Consider the following 18,008-nt stretch of genomic DNA (forward strand, 5'->3'; position numbering starts at 1 on the left):
AGGCTGGGGATATCCTGGACAGGGGGCCAGCCCATTGCGGGGCAGTGCTGGAGTGTTATGTTCTAGTAAAAGGATGAGCTTGTGTGTGTGTGTGTGTGTGTGTGTGACTGTGTGTAACTGGACAATATGATGCATTTAATTGAAAATCAAACAACGACTATGAGGGTGATGAGCAGGACATCCGATTTAAATCAAGTGTAAATATTACAATTTGTATGGGATGAGCCATACAGGAATCACAAATTATATACCCCGCATTTTAGGGGATCAAAAGTAATTGTACCACTTTTAATCAATTAAATCTTGTTTCATTCATTTATTCGTTTCCAAGGCTGTTCAAGCTTGCAATACAGTAATACACTCTGTTTATCACCAGCCATTATACAAATGCATATTCATTCATACCTAGGACCAATTTGGTGTGGCCAGTCCACCTACAAGCATGTTTTTAGGCGGTGGATGAAAACTGGTGTATGTGAAGGAAACCCACACAAACACAGGGATATGATGCAACACTACACGCAATCATTGGAGCTCATGATTAAAACCCCAGACCCTGAAGCTGTAAGGCAGCAACACTACTGTCTGCTCCACCATGCTGCTACCAAATAAAATTAAGTTTTGATTAGTACTTCCAGTTCCCAAGCTTGTTTTAGGGACATTTCCGTTCTGAAAACATTTATAATCGCTTTAATAGTGTTGTTCTGGTTATTTTGGTACAGCAAGGTAAAGTACAAGTTAATCGTTTTGTGAAATTGGATCTGAGGAGTTAAGATCTGCATTTCAGAATTCTTCCAGCTGCTGCTTTCGGCTGATCCAGGGCCAGTGCTGGCCAAACATACCCAAGCCATGAAACTCAATGGCATTAAAACCAATGGGCATTACCTGGAGCTCAATGAAACAAATTAAAGTCCACTACTGCCCTTTAATTGACCCATCCCAAGTGCTGGCATGGTTTGATTGGTGGTACCATATTGGCGTCAAAGCTTTCAGGCTTTCATAGGAGATTGAGGTGAGCCCAAGATGCGAGTACGTCAGAGAGCCCTTCATGGTGGACACATAAAAGACATTAGTATATTGTAAATTTGTACAGAGTGTGCCATGCAGACGTTGCCCTCCCTCTAGCTGGGCACGTTCACTCATTACCAATTCCCCTCGACTTTGGTCTCACATTTTTGGACCTATTGGCTAAAGTGCCTACATTGTAAGTTGCCGGTGTATTGTTTTTCCCATTTGATGCTGTTGCGTTTGGTTTTGTTGCTTTACTGGTATTGAGACTTACTTGGGTGTCGTGGTGAAACTCAAGTAGTAGCATACTCTGGAAGCCACGTCATCTCTGATCCTCTTCTTAGTTCTCTTAGTCATGAATTGATGATGCAGCCAACCAAGAAAAACCCGAGTGGCTAATTGTACTACAACCTCTGGTCCTATGAAATGGGTGACTATGATGGCTTTGTTTGCGTTTGGCTTTACTTCCTACATGATTGTAGGTGTAAGTACCCTTAAGGCAGACAATAAACATTTTGACCTTATAGTCATTGTTTCTAGTGTATAGAGGCAAAAAAAAGCAAAGACTGCCACTGCCTAGTTAACTACACACTGTGCAGAATGAATACATTCCTGATTCTTGTGTGTTTGTGTTAACAGAATGAACAGTCTCCAAAAGAGAAGCCTCACTCTCATGGCCCATTTAAGGACTCAACAAGGGACAACACTTCTTCCTTCCACTCACAGCGTGCCAAAAATGAGGTCTGAGTCTAAGATGATTAAGCTGCATTCCCCCAAACCCACCTTGTACATAGTAAACAGACCAGATCTAGACTAGATTGTTATTTATGCATTTAAAGCATTTACCAGATGCCCTTACCTAGAGGTGACTTACAGAAGTGCTTTGTAGCCTTTCTCGTTCACTTCATCAGGGGCGAAGAGTACCATCAGTCTACAAACCCTGTTCGGGTGTAGAGTATGAAAGGAAAACAACACAAGTATTTTTATTTATTTATTTATTTATTTACTTGGGCTTGGTGAAGAAGTAGAGGTCTTTAGTGATTTGGCTGTTTGTACAGCCAGCGGAGTTCATACCACCACCTGGGTGCCAGGACAGAGAAAAGTCTTGATGCATATACTTTGAGAGATGGTGGGTCCAGTTGAGCCATGCTAGAAGCTCAGAGGCAGCATGGTGCAAGCCGGGTGTGATAAGTGAATTAAGGTAAGTGGACGCAGGTCCATTTGTGGCTTTGTAGGCAAGCATCTGATCCAGGAAACTACCAGGAGCATAGCAGTTAGGTGGTGGGGAGAACTTGGAAGAACATGCATGACCAAGCCTGTTTAGTGATGTGAGGCAAGACGGACAGTTGGTTGCCCAGGACTACCCCTTGTCCAGAGAGATCACAAGATCTTGACATGGGAATGCATCTCCAGGGGTGTACATCAGCTCAGTCTTGTCGGGATTTAGTTTCAGCTGATGAACTGCCATCCATGATGAGGTGTCTGCCAGACATGCTGCGATCCATCAGAAAAATCAGTGTGTGGTGGAGGAAAGGAGAGGATGAGTTGAGTGTCCTCAGCATAGCAGTGGAATGAAAACCCACGTGAGGACATAACCTCACTGAGAGAGTGAGCATAGACGGAGACTAGACGAGGACCCAGCACCCAGTCTTGTGGGACACCAATGGAGAGTTTGCATGGAGAAGAATGATCCCCTTTATGTAACCCGGTATATGACTGTCCCTCCAAGTTTATCTGTGCTGCACGTTTTCCTCGGCTGATTTTGCTTTGACCATCACAGAATCAAATGATTTCCTTTCAGTCTTGAATGTCTATGCCTTTTGACTGTCCTCTCCTCAAGTAAATATTACAAAGTCTGGTGGTATGTTTCAACCGACACCATAGTTGGTGTACCACTAGCAGTACTATAGCATATTTAAAATGGACACCTATATGTAATATATGCTGTTGAATTGTACAATGCAGAATTTGCGGATTAGTCTGTGGCTGTAGTGCCATTCTGTTGATGCTAAGCATGTTACCATCAGTCCACTGCCATAGGTACAAAACCATACTCAACACACTCAGTTGATTGCCTAGACTATGCAGCATCTTCAAATGGATTATGTACCCCAGCACATTCAGCATGTGTTAGGGTACTTAGTTTGGACATGGTCTAATGTAGTGCAATGCAGGATTTTGCAAACGCATTCCCAGGTAACAAATAGATGAGGTCCCAGTTCCGACTCACATGCGACGGTTGAAATCATCCAGAACTGGCAGCCTGACCACAACCATAACTCAACGTCAAAACCTGCCTTGTGTAGTGCAGATCAACCGGACGTTTTCTTTTGTTTTGACAGATGTGAACACCCGTAATCGGGTGAGCATCAAACAACTTGTGGTCCACCAGAAACTGGTGGGTTTCGGTCCTTGTCCAAGTGGTGAACAATCAGTTGCTGATGGAAACGTAGTTTTACCAAAATGCACCAAAATGACATAAAAGGGACTGCTATAGACTAGCCTTATAAATGATTGGTTACATTTTTTGTGCCCAGATTCCAAATGCTGTGAGATCCTTTTGGCTGCTTACGGTTGAGCCACTTGCCTTTGCCATAACTAACCTTCAACCAAAAGCTAACCATATCTAGCCTGGAATCATCTTCTCTCTGGGCTGGATGTTTTCTATAGTGCTTTCAGATACGATTTCAAATGATTCCAGAGCAGTGCACTACATAGGGAATAAAATGTGTCATATCAGACGTTGCCCCAGCATGGCTAGGTGTGTGTAGGAAGCATGCGAAAGGGTAGTGTGGAGAAGAACGTTATGTACGCTGCATTCTGTACTTCCTGTGCTGCAGGTCGGGATGTACCACGATCCACATATGGAAGATGGGACCTCATCCAAGGAGAACCGGATCATCTATAGTGACTCTATGCCTCGCAGAGTGGGCAGCTTTTACAGAGGTATTAACAAACCTGGACTGAGAATAAAAGTCTAAAAGTCAATATGCTAATCATGTGACAGCAAAAAATCAGAGAAATATAGATTTACTTTTTATATCTTACTAGTGCACAGTTGAGCCTAACACCTACTGTGTATTGTGTACCCTATATGTATACCCTAGTCCCTTCTCCACGACCAGACAATTCCTTCCATGACAGTGCGGCTCAGAGCAGAGTTCCACCCGTATCAGCGGACAGCGCTGCCATGGCCAACCACTCCAAACGCCAGACGAACTTTGACCCCTGGTGAGTCCTCACTGTTAGCATGACTGTATATATATTTCACACTTGACTATATATATATTTACACAATTTCAGGTGGATGGCACATCATAATATTAGTCAGTAATACTTAAAATCTTGCCTTAAAACTCTGGAGGCATCTCACAATATATTTGTTTTGATTCTGATTTTAGGAATAACTCGGAGGCCATGGTTATGAACCCACCGGAGATTCCGAAACAGAAGGAAAAACAGGGTTTCTTTAGAGCAATAAAGAAGAAAAAGAAGAAGTCACAACCAGTGAGCCTTACACTTTTCCTTTAACACTCGACTGGATTCTGCCTTAGCCGATAAAACCATTTAAATTATGTGTTTGGGGTTTTTTTTTGTTGCATAATTTAAATGGTAATCGTAGCAAAAAAATAATACGTGTATCACTGAAAGAATATGTTATCACAGGTGGACAAATGATAAAATCAGTAGCTAGCCCTAGTCTAAAAGCTGTTGAGTGTAGTGCAGCAGGTGGTGGGATTTGGAAGCTCCCTCTGTAGTTACACCATCAAGGTGTGTCACGACACCACGAAGCACATTTTAGTTTAGGTTACATACCAAATGAAAGCTGTTCGTTTGTCATAGGAAGCAGGGTTTATTTTCTTTCCTCTAGTTGAAAGCTCAGACACAAGATCTGCTTGTCCAGTGCATCTGGCTACTGATTTGTCCACCCCTGTGTTATCCATGAAAAATCATGATGCCAATAATAAGTGTAAAAAATGAGTTGGAACATATTAGCTTATCGCCTAATGCTGATTTTCCCCCACTTTCAGTATTATTACAGAATTTGGAAAACTTCCGATAATAACTGCAAGGAGGATTGCTTTATGTGTCTTTATGTGTGCTGTCTCTCTGGGTTGTGTGGTATGTGTTTGTCTCTTTTACATAGTTACAGCAGTGTGTGTGTGTGTGTGTGTGTGCGCGCAAGAAATATATGCTAAATGCCCTAACTTGCTAAAGTGTTCATCTCTTCTTAACTCATATGCTGTTTTTCTATTCCAATTTATATCAAATGTAGTAAATCAGTGGTATATGACTTGATGGTGCATATGCACATGCAATAAAATGGAGTCCTGCTAGTTAGCTAGCCCAACTGAGGTTCTACATCATTTATAGGATGTAAGCTAAAACTAGCCTTATTAGAACGCTAAATTTGGTCTGTGATATTTTACTGACCTTAATAGAAACATTATCTAAAACTAATGCTAGCCTGCGTTATTCTATTCTCCTTAATAGAAAGCTACATTATCTAAAGCTAATGCTAGCCTGCGTTATTCTATTCTCCTTAATAGAAAGCTACATTATCTAAAGCTAATGCTAGCCTGCGTTATTCCATTAACCTTGATAGAAAGCTACATTATCTAAAGCTAATGCTAGCCTGTGATATTTAATTAGCCTTATTTGAAAGCTACATTATGTAATGCTAATACTAATCTGTGATATACTATTAGCCTTAAGAGAAAGCTATATATAAAGCTAATGCTAGCCTATGATATTCTGTGTCTTGTTAGCCTGGAGTTGTTTTGTGTTTATAGCAGCTTAATTTTAATTTATTTTATGGGGGGGCGACGGGGTCTATTAAAATATAAACAGAAATCAGGACCAAATAGACTAGCCTAATAAGCTTCATATTATGATGTGCTAATCAGTTAATCCTCCCCAGGTAAAGCTAATTCAGCTCAAGCAGGGCTGTAGTCGTATCATTGGTAAAATCCCTCAAGCTCAAATCCAGATAAGGACATAATGGGAATTATGCTCATGGCATCCCCATTGGGTCGTAAGCAGACCCTAGCAGTGTGTCTGTGACGGAAATCTGCCACTCATCCAAAAAATGTGCTCTGTGTGTAAACTCTAAGCCATGGGTCTGTATGTTCATCTCATCTGCTGCTTTCAACAACAACAAAAAAACATGTCTGTCTCTTCCTGCATTGAGCCACTGGCCTTTTTCTGCGTCTTATATTCCAGACGGAGGGCTGCGAGGGAAGGAACCCGAGCATCAAGAAAAGCCTTTTCCCCCTCTTTAACTCAAAGAATAGCTTAAAGCATAACTCCTCTGTGCTTCCTGTCCTTGCTCAGCCCATGGTACAGCATTCATAGAACCGTCCCACTCCACATTGTGCATTGTTGACATCACACCAGAGTCTCCACTGCATGTGTCTATAAATGTAGCCATCACTTCTTTTTGTTTTTAGCTACTCAGTAGTATTTGTTCAACGTGACGCCATGAGCATTGGGCCCAGATTCATGTGAACGTTAAACAAGTAGGTCTCGAGGCACCTGCTAAGATATTTAGACATGCTTCTGAATCCTTAGAGTTCAGAAAGCGCATGGTTCTGAATACACCGAGTTCTGAATGTCAGTGGTTGAAGTTCTTGAACTGAAGTTCTGTTAAAGCCCTTACTAAGCATGCATTCTGATTTTATGGATCTGGTCCCGACTGTTTCAATACGTGAAACATCATTAACATTCCTGCTAACGTAGCAGCACAAGCATGTCATCAGATGCATGGGACTTCAGCAGTGCCTGCTTACAGTGGATGTACAGCTACACTTAATGATTCTCCAGAAGTCGGAGAGTGCAGGAGAACGGAGCATAATGTTTCTTTTCCCACTAACTAACACAAACATATTTACACTAGCTAGTAGAGACAGGGGCTGGGTGTGTCCTAATAGCCCAGCTAATTAAACACTGTGCATATTAATATACACTCACCATCCACTTTATTAGGAACACCTATACAAGTGCACATCCATGCAGTTATCCAATCAGCCAATCTAGTGGCAGCAGTGCAATTCATAAAATCATACAGACACAGATCAGAATCAGGGGGAGGGGACGGGGGTTGGGGGAGTGTGATCTCAGTGAGTGACTTTAACCGTGGCATGGTTATTGGTACCAGATGAGCTGGTTTGAGTACTTCACAAACTACTGTTCACGCTGGAATTTCACACACAACAGCCTCTAGAATTGACACAGAAAACAATAAAAGCATCCTGTGTACAGAGGGTCTGCAGGCTGAAATGCCTTGTCGATGAGATCAGAGGAGATTGAGCAGACTGGTCTAAGCTGGCAGGAAGTCTATAGTTACTCAAATAAGCACTCTTTACAACCATGGTGAGAAGAAAAGCATTTCAGAACGCACATTGCATGTCCACTTTGGGATGAGTCTGTGCCCATGATAGCCTCAGATTCTTTTTCTTGTCTGACAGGAGTGGAACCCGATGTGTTCTTCTCTTGTCGTAGCCCATCCACCTCAAGCATCAATGTTTTGTGCATGCTGAGACGCTTTTCTGCTCACCACGGGTGTACAGAGTGATTATATGAGTTACTACATCCTTCCTGGCAGTTGGAACCGATATGGCCACTTTCCTCGGACCTCTGTCATCGACAAGATATTTCCACCCACAGAACTGTCTCTCACGCAATGTTTTTTATGTTTTCTGTGTAAACTCTAGAGACTGTTGTGTGTGAAAATCCCAGGAGATCAGCAGGTTATGAAATATTCAAACCAGCCCATCTGGTACTAACAGCCATGCCACGGTTAAAGTCACAGAGTTCACATTTTTTCCCCCCATTCTGATGTGTGATGTGAACATTAACTGAAGCTCTTGTATCTGTGTCTGCATGATGTTTGCATTGTGCTGCTGCCACATGATTGGCTGATTGTACAGGTGTTCCTAATAAAGTGGACAGCGAGTGTATGTGTACTATAATTTCATATATAGGCAGATTGCAACGGGAATTGATGTACACTCCCAGCCTGCTGGCCTCATGCACGTTTTTTTGTTTTCTTTTGGTTTCTTTGTCCTCGATTGCGCCGTGTTTTTGGTGCTTTTTGCACACTGTTCTTTCTCTACGTGGTTGCCAGGTTGCAGCTGAAGGACAGCAAGACCAGCTGGTGCTCCAGAGACCAGTGAAATCCTCGTCCCACCACAGCAGCCGTCACCGGAACCGGGACAGAGAAAGAGACAGAGACAGGGACCGGGACAGGGATAGGAACCGAGAGCGAGGACGTGATCGAGAACGAGAGAGAGACAACACCTGGCCTATAGAGAAACATACAAATGTGCAACCTCAGGCAAGAAACTGTTTGTTTATGTATATAGTTATACAGTAAATCCATGTGAAAGCCTATAGAACTGAAAATGTTGCATATAAATTTTTATAGTTCTGAATCCTTATAGTTCTGGATCATTATAGTACTGAACCATATAGTTCTGGATCATCATAGTTCTAAACTGTTATATTCTTATATGGGAATAGGAATATTCTAATAGTTCTGACTCTTTATACTTCTGAATTCCTGCAGTTGTGAGTCCTTATAATTCTGGATCATTATAGTTCTGAACCCTTATAGTTCTGAATTCGTATAGGTCTGACTCTTTATACTTCGGAATTCTTGTAGTTCTGAATGTTTATTAACTCCTATAGTTCTAAATTCTTATACTTCTGAATTCGTATATTAAATCATGGTTATGAGATCATGGATTTCTAAATTTCTAAGTTTCCAATTCTTCATAACTGTAAAACTTCAAAACTGAAAACTGTGCTTCTGAATCTGAATATTTCTGCCTTGGAAATACTTCGTTTTTTTTTTTTTCTGAATCCATTCCGAATGTTATTGTTCGGAGGCATTTGTAATTGTCATGACTCTGAGTCATGGTATTTCTTTCTTACACATTTAATTGAATTCTCATGTTTTTCTGATTCATCATTCCGCTCTGTTCATTTAACCTGAACTATTATTGGCACCCCGCAAGAGAATAAGCAAAACGATTGCGAGAAGAAGAAAAAAGTCCGCAGTTGGAGAAACTGCTTCTCTTTTCCGTAACTGAAATCTTTCGGATGAGAACTGCTTCTTTTCGGTAAAAACAGGAATAAATGTTCATTTGTCTGGGAAACGAAATTCAACCATACACGTAAGCCTTTATTTAAATGTCTTTAAAACCATGGAAATCGGGAAGGATATTAAAGATAGGGCCGCCCACTACCGATGAGCATAGAACAGTGTGACGGACGTGAATCGCTGCTCGTGTGAACGCAAGGTTATAGTTTGAAATCTGAGGATTCTCAGTGATGTTTTAGAATTCTTAAAGTTCAGATTTTTTTATGGTTGTGAATTCCCATAGTTGTGAGCAGCCATATTGTTCTGAACTCTTATAATGCTATGTTCGTATGTTTCCGCTGGGTGAGTCATCGTCACAGCTCTTCTGTTTTTATTTCACTTTCAGAACCAACCTCTAAGGTCTCTGCGTAAGTTTCTGCACCTCTCATCTCCCCCCTCATCCTCTGCAGCTCCTAGCCAGCCTCCTCCTCCACCTCCTCCAGATCGCTCCTCTGAACTGCGATTCCAGCCACTTGCCAACCCGCCACCCAAAGCAGCACCCCCGAACATGCCTGAAGCACGGGCCATTCCAGTAGGCAGCATCACTCCTAACACCAAGAGCCGTAAGCCCCACAGCTACCCTCTGCCGGGGCAGATAGAGTCCGCCTGGCATGCCTCAGCTCCCTACCCCGACCAACTGGCCAGTAAAGGTGGGCAGAATGGCATCGGGTTCGCCCGGGCTGCCCGTCCTCGGATGCCAAACCTCAATGACCTGAAAGAAACCGCTTTGTAGGGGCAGACGTGTCTTCTTTCTCTCCTTTGACTCTGTGGGGGTAACTGCAAAACCAATATCACTTCCGCACTTAACGACACCTCTGGCCAGAAGGTGGCGCTAATCATGTCTTGAGTTTGTTTTTTAAAAATCATCCACATCCTTTGATAGAATTTGTATTATTGTTAATGGGTTCAGTTTTCAGTTATTGACCTTGATGAAGTATCTAAGTATTTGTATAAGGAAATTTATCAGATGGGGGTAAATTAACCGTGGAATAGTAAGAGCTTTAGTTTATACACCAGAGAATGTATAAATATTTATTGTGTAATAATTCTATATTTCATGGAGATTATTTAATTAATTATGAGTGTCTTAATATTTAATATTTACATTGTACAGAGTGCATTTTATTGTTGTAACAAATGGTACATATTATTATTATTATTATTATTATTATTATTAACAGTTTGTTCTGTTATGAATCCTCCACTGCCTAGGCATCTCAGCTTTTAAACATTTTGTGAGATCTATGAGATCTAACGTCCCATTTTCACAGAAGCTACACTGTCAGAAGCTAATTCTCATATCATGAGCTCTAGCTAACAAATGGCAGGGTTTTTTTTTTGTTGTTGTTGTTGTTTTGTTTTTTCTTTTGCTTGTTTTCCTTTTTTCTTTTTTTTTTTTTACCTCTCTCTTTGTGAAAGCATTTCTAAACTAAAATCTGAACTGTAAGCCAAACCCAGTCTGAATGGCTGAAAGATGGACGGCATGCCACGGTAGACGCAGTCAGGGATTAGTTCAGCAGGGTTCGTGTCAGTACGGAACGTCTGACGCTCACCTCTGCACCAGGTTTGTGTTCCAAAACTGTTTTTAATGTTCCCTCATTGACTTGCCTTTGTCATTTCCCCTTTGGGAGAATCAGCTCTTGTTCAAGAGAGTGTAAGTTGTTTATGAGTGTACGTATGAGCAATAAGTTATATATGAAGTAGTCTCGCAAGCAAGACGGGGGAGTCTGATACATTTCGCCAATAAACATGGCCAAAACATGCCAGCTTTCCCAGAAAGAAGCTATTTTCTTGATATCAACAAACAGCAGACCTTTTTTCTGTAGCTTTGCTAGACTCTTATTTACTCACTACTCTCTGCATCAGACGGATCTCTCTTTTAGACAGTTTTTAAATCCAAGATTCGGTAAATGTTTTTCAATCTGGTGACCACATTTTGCTCTGAAAAGCTAATTTGTTAGTATTGAGAAGTACACCGCTTGCCTAATATTGTGTAAGTCCCCCTTGTGCCGTCAAAACAGCTCTGACCCGGTGAAACATGGACTCCACGAGACCTCTGAAGGTGTGCTGTGGTATCTGGCGGCAAGACGTTAGCAGCAGATCCTTTAAGTCCTGTAAGTTACGAGGTGGGGCCTCCATGGATCAGACTTGTTTGTTCAGAACATCCCACAGACACTCGATCGGATTGAGATCTGAGGAATTTGGAGGCCGGGTCAACACCTTGAACTGTTTGTCATGTTCCTCAAACCGTTCCTGAACAGTTTTGCAGTGTGGCAGGATGCATTATCCTGCTGAAAGAGACCACTGCCATTAGGGAATACCGTCGCCATGAAGAGGTGTACTTGGTCTGCAATGTTTAGGTAGGTGGTACGTGTCAAAGTAACATCTATACGGTTTCCTATAAGGTTTCCCAGTAGAACATTGCTCAGACCATCACACTTCCTCCGCCAGCTTGTCTTTTTCCCATAGTGCATCTCGGTGCCATCTCTTCTCCAGGTAAGTGACTCTCACGCATCCGGCCGTCCACACGATGTAAAAGAAAACATCAGACCAAGCCACCTTGTTCCATTGCTTCATGGTCCAGTTCTGATGCTCATGCGTGGACAGGGATCAGCATGGGCACTCTGACTGGTCTGCGGATACGCAGCCCCATACCCAGCAAGCTGTGATGCATTGTGTGTTCTGACACGTTTCTATCATAGTGCTACAGTAGCTCTTCTGTGGGATCAGACCAGACGGGCGAGCCTTCGCTCCCCACATGCATCAATCAGCCTTGGGCGCCCGTGACCCTGTCGCCGGTTCATTGGACCACTTTTAGTAGGTACTAACCACTGAATACCAGGAACACCCCACAAGACCCGACATTTTGAAGATGCTCTGGCCCGGTCGTAAAGTCGCTCAGATCCTCACACTTGCCCATTTTTCCCGCTTCCAACACATCAACTTCAAGAACTGACTGTTCACTTGCTGCCTAATAAATACATCCCCCGCCTTGACAGGTGCCTTTGTAACAAGATAATAAATATTATTCACTTCACCTGTCGGTGGCTTGAATGTTATGGATACGTATATACAAAAGTGCAGCGAACCAATCGGCTTGCAGCCTTCAAGATTCTGGAGCTCGTGGCCTGAAAAGTGTACAAAAGATATCAGACCATCGGCAGTAGGTGACTCTTTAGAGGATGAGATTCTGAGTTCCGCTGCAACATAAAGGGATTTTAAAAAGTGTGTGTTTGTGGCTAGAAAGTAAGTGACGTGCTGCTATAGGATATAATCAGCTTTCCATCAGGCCGCGTCACGCCACCCTGTCACTGATTATTCCTGGTGTAATATTCGGTTCGCCGTGTGTAACTTGTCCACTGTACACATGAGACGTGGTGTCATTTATGTTACACTTGTAGACAGTTATCAACCTCATTTTTTGAAATATCAGTCAATTGAAACTGACTGTTCAACTCGCCAAGGAAAACTCCATTATATTTGTGACAAAGAGCAAGTGTTCATACTCGGCCATCCACAAATAATTCTACCATCTCTGCAAGTGTGACAGAGGTGACATGCTTTACTGAGCCATGAGTGGAAGTCAATGAGGGTGTGTTAGCAGTAATGGAATATTTTCTGGATATAGACTTTATAGTGCATTTCAGAAGTAATAGAATATAGCTGTGAATTCTTTTGCAAGAATCGAAGCACAGCTTTGTTTAAAAAAAAGTGTCTATGAACAAGACACGTACAAGACTTTTGAGAGATGATATTTACATAACACTCAAAGCGTATGTAATGCTGAATTCATTTCAGTTTACTGTATACAGCTCAGAGATGATCCAATATCATACAACTCCAACTCCGAAAAAGTTGGGACAGTATGGAAAATGATCATAAACACAAAGAGGGGTGATTATGTAAATGTACTTTGACTTGTATTTAAACAAAAAATGTATAAAGTCAAGGTATGTGATGTTTTACCTAATCAACTGCATAGTTTTTTTTTTGTTTTTTTTTTGAAGATAAACGTTTATTTTGAAATTGATGTATGCAACACGTTCCAAAAAAGTTGGGACAGTAGCAGTTTAGGACTAATAGCGCTGTGACGAGTTGAAATAAGAAGGTGATGTGAAACAGGTGAGGCGATCGTCTACTCATAGTATATAAGGAGAATCCAAAAACGGTCTAGACCTTCAAGAGCGAGGACGGGTCGAGTCTCGCCGATCTGCCAACAGATACGTCAGTGAATAATCCAACACTTTGAGAAGAACATTCCCCAAAGACAAATCGGTAGGATTTTGGGCGTTTCACCTTCTACAGTGTACAATATAGATAAAAGATTCAAGGAATCCGGTCAAATCTCGGTGCGTAAAGGGCGAGGCCGAAAACCACTTCTGAATGCGCGTGATCTCCGATCCCTCAGACGTCACTGTCTTAAAAACCCTCATGAGTCTGTAATGAGATCCTGACATGGGCTCGGGAATACTTTGGTAAACCTTTGTCAGTCGACACCATTCGCCGCTGCATCCACAGACGCAAGTTAAGACTTTACTATGCAAAGCAGAAGCCGTACATCAACACTGTCCAGAAGCTCCGCCCACTTCTCTGGGCTCGGTCTCATCTGAGATGGACAGTAACACAGTGGAATTGTGTTTTGTGGTTCGACAAGTCGCCATTTCAAATAGTTTTTGGACAAAACAGCCGTCGTGTTCTCTGGGCCGAAGAGGAAAAGGACCGTTCGAGCTGTTATCAGCGTCAGGTCCAAAACCCAGCGTCTGTTATGGTATGGGGGTGTGTCAGTGCCCATGGTATGGGGGTGTGTCAGTGCCCATGGTATGGGGGTGTGTCAGTGCCCATGGTATGGGGGCATGTCAGTGCCCATGGTATGGGGGAGTGTCAGTGTCCATGGTATGGGGGTGTGTCAGTGCCCATGGTATGGGGGCATGTCAGTGCCCATGGTATGGGGGCGTGTCAGTGCCCATGGTATGGGGGCTTGTCAGTGCCCATGGTATGGGGGTGTGTCAGTGCCCATGGTATGGGGGAGTGTCAGTGCCCATGGTATGGAAGTGTGTCAGTGCCCATGGTATGGGGGCGTGTCAGTGCCCATGGTATGGGGGCGTGTCAGTGCCCATGGTATGGGGGCGTGTCAGTGCTCATGGTATAGGTAACTCACATCTGTGAGGGCAGCATTAATGCAGAAAGATATATAGACATTTTGGAGGAACATACGCTGCCACCCAGAGCAGGACAACGCCAAACTACATTCTGCCCGGATTACAAGCGCATGGTTGCGTGAGCAGAGAGTGCGGGTGCGCGCATGGCCTTCTGCAGTCCTGACCCGTCTCCCATTGAGAACGTGTGGCACATTATGAAGCGCAAAATCAGGCAAGGAAGGAACTGTACAGCTGTGCAGCTGAAGAAATGCATGATGGACGAATGGGGGAAAATTCCACTTGCTAAACTTAACCAAGTGGTGTCTTCACTCAGCGCCCAAACGCTTAGTGAGTGTTATTAAAAGAAAAGGTGATGTTACACAGCGCTAAACAGTCGACTGTCCCAACTTTTTTGGAGTGTGTCGCAGTCATCAGATTTGAAATGAGTGTATATTTTCAAAAATAAATTCACAAAGTAAAACATCAAATAATGTGTTAATAATGTGTTTTCAATATAGTACAGCGTGAACTGAATTTCCAAACGACTCTTTGCATTTTCCATACTGTCCCAACTTTTTCGGAATTGGGGTTGTATATACAGTGTATATAAAATTGAGAATTCGAAAGAAAAGAATGAATGGTGAGAGGTGAATGAATTATATCGTGGGAAAGGGAGCAATATCTTTTAACGTTAAAGATGAATATTTTACTCCTCAAATGTATTTAATGACGATGATCAAAGGATATATTCCACATGCAGTAGTTTATTACCAGATCCCAGGAAAGAAATTGTAACAGATATTTAACTAAGTGTTTAAACACTTTATCGAACTGCTTATTTTTGTTATTTGGTATCATTCAAATGGTATCATTCAATGTCATTTATGTTCTGTTGTTATTCACGTGACATCACGTCATTGTCTTCACGTCATCGCTTTATTTGACTGCTCTAGAGATAGTAGTCACCAATACCAAGATATTATTGAGACGTTACCGTAAAGAGAGTTGAACAGGATTGGTTCTCAGATGTCTTCTAATACCTAACCCCAAGTGTGAAATTTAAACTCTCGGCTTGTTATTGTTCCTCTTGGGTCAAATTTTTTGGGGAAATCGTTTGTTTTCCCACCGTTTCGCAATAACACGCTTCTGAGACCTTACAAGGGATGAATTTCTACGAAGGTCAAACGAAGGTCACTCATCACGTATTATCCAATCGTGTCATATCATCTTTTAAATGTTTTTTTTTTTTTTTTTAAATCCTTTATTATATTTAAAACCGACATGTTCCTCTTTTTGTGCCCAGGTTGGTTACAGTACCTCTCTGTTACAGTATATTAACCTGCCTTGGCGCAGTGCCAGCTAGCTAGAGTGTGCTAATGCGATGCCAAGTCATTTTTGCATTAGCCCATGTTTGGCACCAACAGTTTGAGGATTGGCATCGTCCCCTAAGTGCGGGTTTTACAACCGGCGTGACCTAAATTGAAGCAGATTCAGTGCTGGAGGACGACTGCTGGAGGTGTCACGTGCTTTAGCGCTCTAAAAATCCACCTTCAGCTACTGTTGGGTGTGTAAACCATGCACTGCTGTTGTCCTTCATAAACAGATTTTAATAACTGTAGAAGATTTAAAAAAAAAAAAAAAAAAGCTGTTCATATCATCATATAAGTTCTACCAGCATCTGATATGAAAATCCTAATTAAGTACTAAAAGTTCTTATTCAGATATCTATACTCCATATCTATCAAGTATATCAGAACAGGTTTATTAACACCACAGCTGATTAAGTTGTTTTTCAACCGCAGTTTTTTTTATTAGAATGAAAGGTTATTTTAGTGAAGTTACCATGTTTTATTTACAAGATCAGCCTTGCACACATAGAAAGAGATTTATCTATAACATCTAAAGAGAAGCCCTCGGCCACTGGGATGACCATTGCCCGGTACGCCGTGACGGTCGAATGGGCCTTTCATCCCACACACCAGTGACGGTGAATGAAAACCAGTCACCAGTTCAACGCACTCTCCCTTACAGCGTTCGTTCATTGTTAAAGGATTGTTTTCATAACGTCTCGATTATTCTCAAAAGCTTCTCTCTTTCTTTTTTTTTTTAAAATCTCAGCGTGCAAGGAGCATGCAATTATGCAGAAGCACTGTGTGCATTTTCAAATACATCCAAATACATCACTGCCATGATGACAGAAACTGTCAAATCTCTTAGAATGTGAATCTGCCTTTTAGAGAGAGAGAGAAAATAAATAAATAAAGCGCCAGAGAATGTCATTTGTTCGGACCTAACACTGGAGACCTGCTTTCTGTTGGAGATTTAGATTTCAATCCCTGACGAACACGCCAGGAGCGGCCGTGGCCAGGATAATAATCTTCACATTGTACTTGATGGCCTTTGTTTTGTTTCTTTTGTTTGTTTTCACTTTGTGGTTGGGTTTTTGCCCCATTTGTGCCAACTTTGTGTAAACGAAAATGTTTACAAACCATCAGCAATGACAGGAGACTTTTATACATGTCACATTTGAAGGTTCTGTCTTTACATTTCTTTACATACAGATTGAAGTAGAATGTATTTTGGAAATACATTGGTATTTAGTTGTGTGAATACAAATTCAAAGGTCAAAGGACGCGTGCGCGTGTGTGTTTGAGTCTCTCAGGGGTTGAACTCAAATTTATGTGTGTATGTATTGATTTATTTTTTCATTACACAAAGATTCCGGATACAATACTTCCCGACCTCCGACCTCTCAGATACAGGAAGAAAAGGCTTGGGCTGTAGATTTGGTTTAGGCACGTCATTCGTTACACACCTCAAACCGTTCTCTCACTTCCATGACTCACAAACTAACCTACGGTCAAACGGGACATGAACTCTTTTATTCATCACCTCTGGCTGTGGTTGTTTCAAGTATCGGCATGTCTGTGACAAAAAAGCATTTCTACTGTATATTTCCCTGTAATTACTGACGAATAAAACCCATGTCCTACCAATAACCGTCTTGTGTTTAAAGCTTACCAAGTTGACGCTTACGTTGCGTATAGAAAGTCTACACACCCCTGCTGAAATGTCAGGTTTTTGTTATGTTGAAGAAGAAGAAAAAGAAACCTGCGAGGAGAACCGTTTCCCACATTTACTGTGAAATTGCAACCTATGAAAATGAAGTGAAAACAATCAGACACGTTTTCTTTTGGGGGAAATACTTTTCCCACTCTTCCTTGCGAAAGTGCTCGAGATCCATCAAATCGCAAAGGCATCTGATGTGTACAGACTTCTTCAAATTATAAAGGTCGTTGCCATGAAGTGGAAAGCTTTCACACGACAAAGAACTTAAACATTCCTGTCAGAACAGCTGGTTTGATAATATGCAGGCGGAGCAGGTGGAAATTTGATGGAGCCACAAGTAATCATCCCCAAACAAGTGTTCCATGCACGATTTCACAACATTCTCTCAGACGAATGAAGGAAGGTAAGAGAGGATCCAGCAGTCAGATGAAAAGAGCTGCAGGACGATCTGAAAGCAGCTGGAACAACAGTTACACTTTTACTTCAAGTCATTAAGAAACTGTTTAACATATCTCAGCTGATGCTTGTCCATACATGCTTCTTAGTTCATATTTATAGGAACAAAGTGAAAAGACATTCAGGGTTTTTGAACATCGAAGTGTCACATGACCTCATTTTCTTTTCTATTTTTTTTTTTTTTTTTAAATCTA

General features: G+C 41.9%; 1 protein-coding gene across 3 annotated transcripts in view; it reads left to right on the top strand.

Moving 5' to 3' along the window:
- cdkl5 (cyclin-dependent kinase-like 5) overlaps positions 1–17,275 on the top strand; it is a 51,891-nt gene extending 34,616 nt beyond the window's left edge. Inside the window, exons 13-19 of one of the 3 annotated variants that reach the window (XM_017459245.3) lie at positions 1,648–1,749; positions 3,849–3,954; positions 4,116–4,239; positions 4,410–4,515; positions 6,232–6,348; positions 8,135–8,344; positions 9,498–17,275. In XM_017459245.3, coding sequence (XP_017314734.1) covers positions 1,648–1,749; positions 3,849–3,954; positions 4,116–4,239; positions 4,410–4,515; positions 6,232–6,348; positions 8,135–8,344; positions 9,498–9,884 — 1,152 coding nt within the window. In that variant the 3' untranslated portion in view covers positions 9,885–17,275. The remainder of the gene's footprint in view (positions 1–1,647; positions 1,750–3,848; positions 3,955–4,115; positions 4,240–4,409; positions 4,516–6,231; positions 6,349–8,134; positions 8,345–9,497) is intronic. The other 2 variants (XM_017459247.3, XM_053676676.1) reach the window with 2 other exon arrangements.
- The last annotated feature ends 733 nt before the right edge of the window (positions 17,276–18,008 follow it).

This window comes from Ictalurus punctatus, chromosome 27 (assembly GCF_001660625.3).
Source record: "Ictalurus punctatus breed USDA103 chromosome 27, Coco_2.0, whole genome shotgun sequence".
In the NCBI taxonomy this organism is placed as follows: domain Eukaryota; kingdom Metazoa; phylum Chordata; class Actinopteri; order Siluriformes; family Ictaluridae; genus Ictalurus; species Ictalurus punctatus.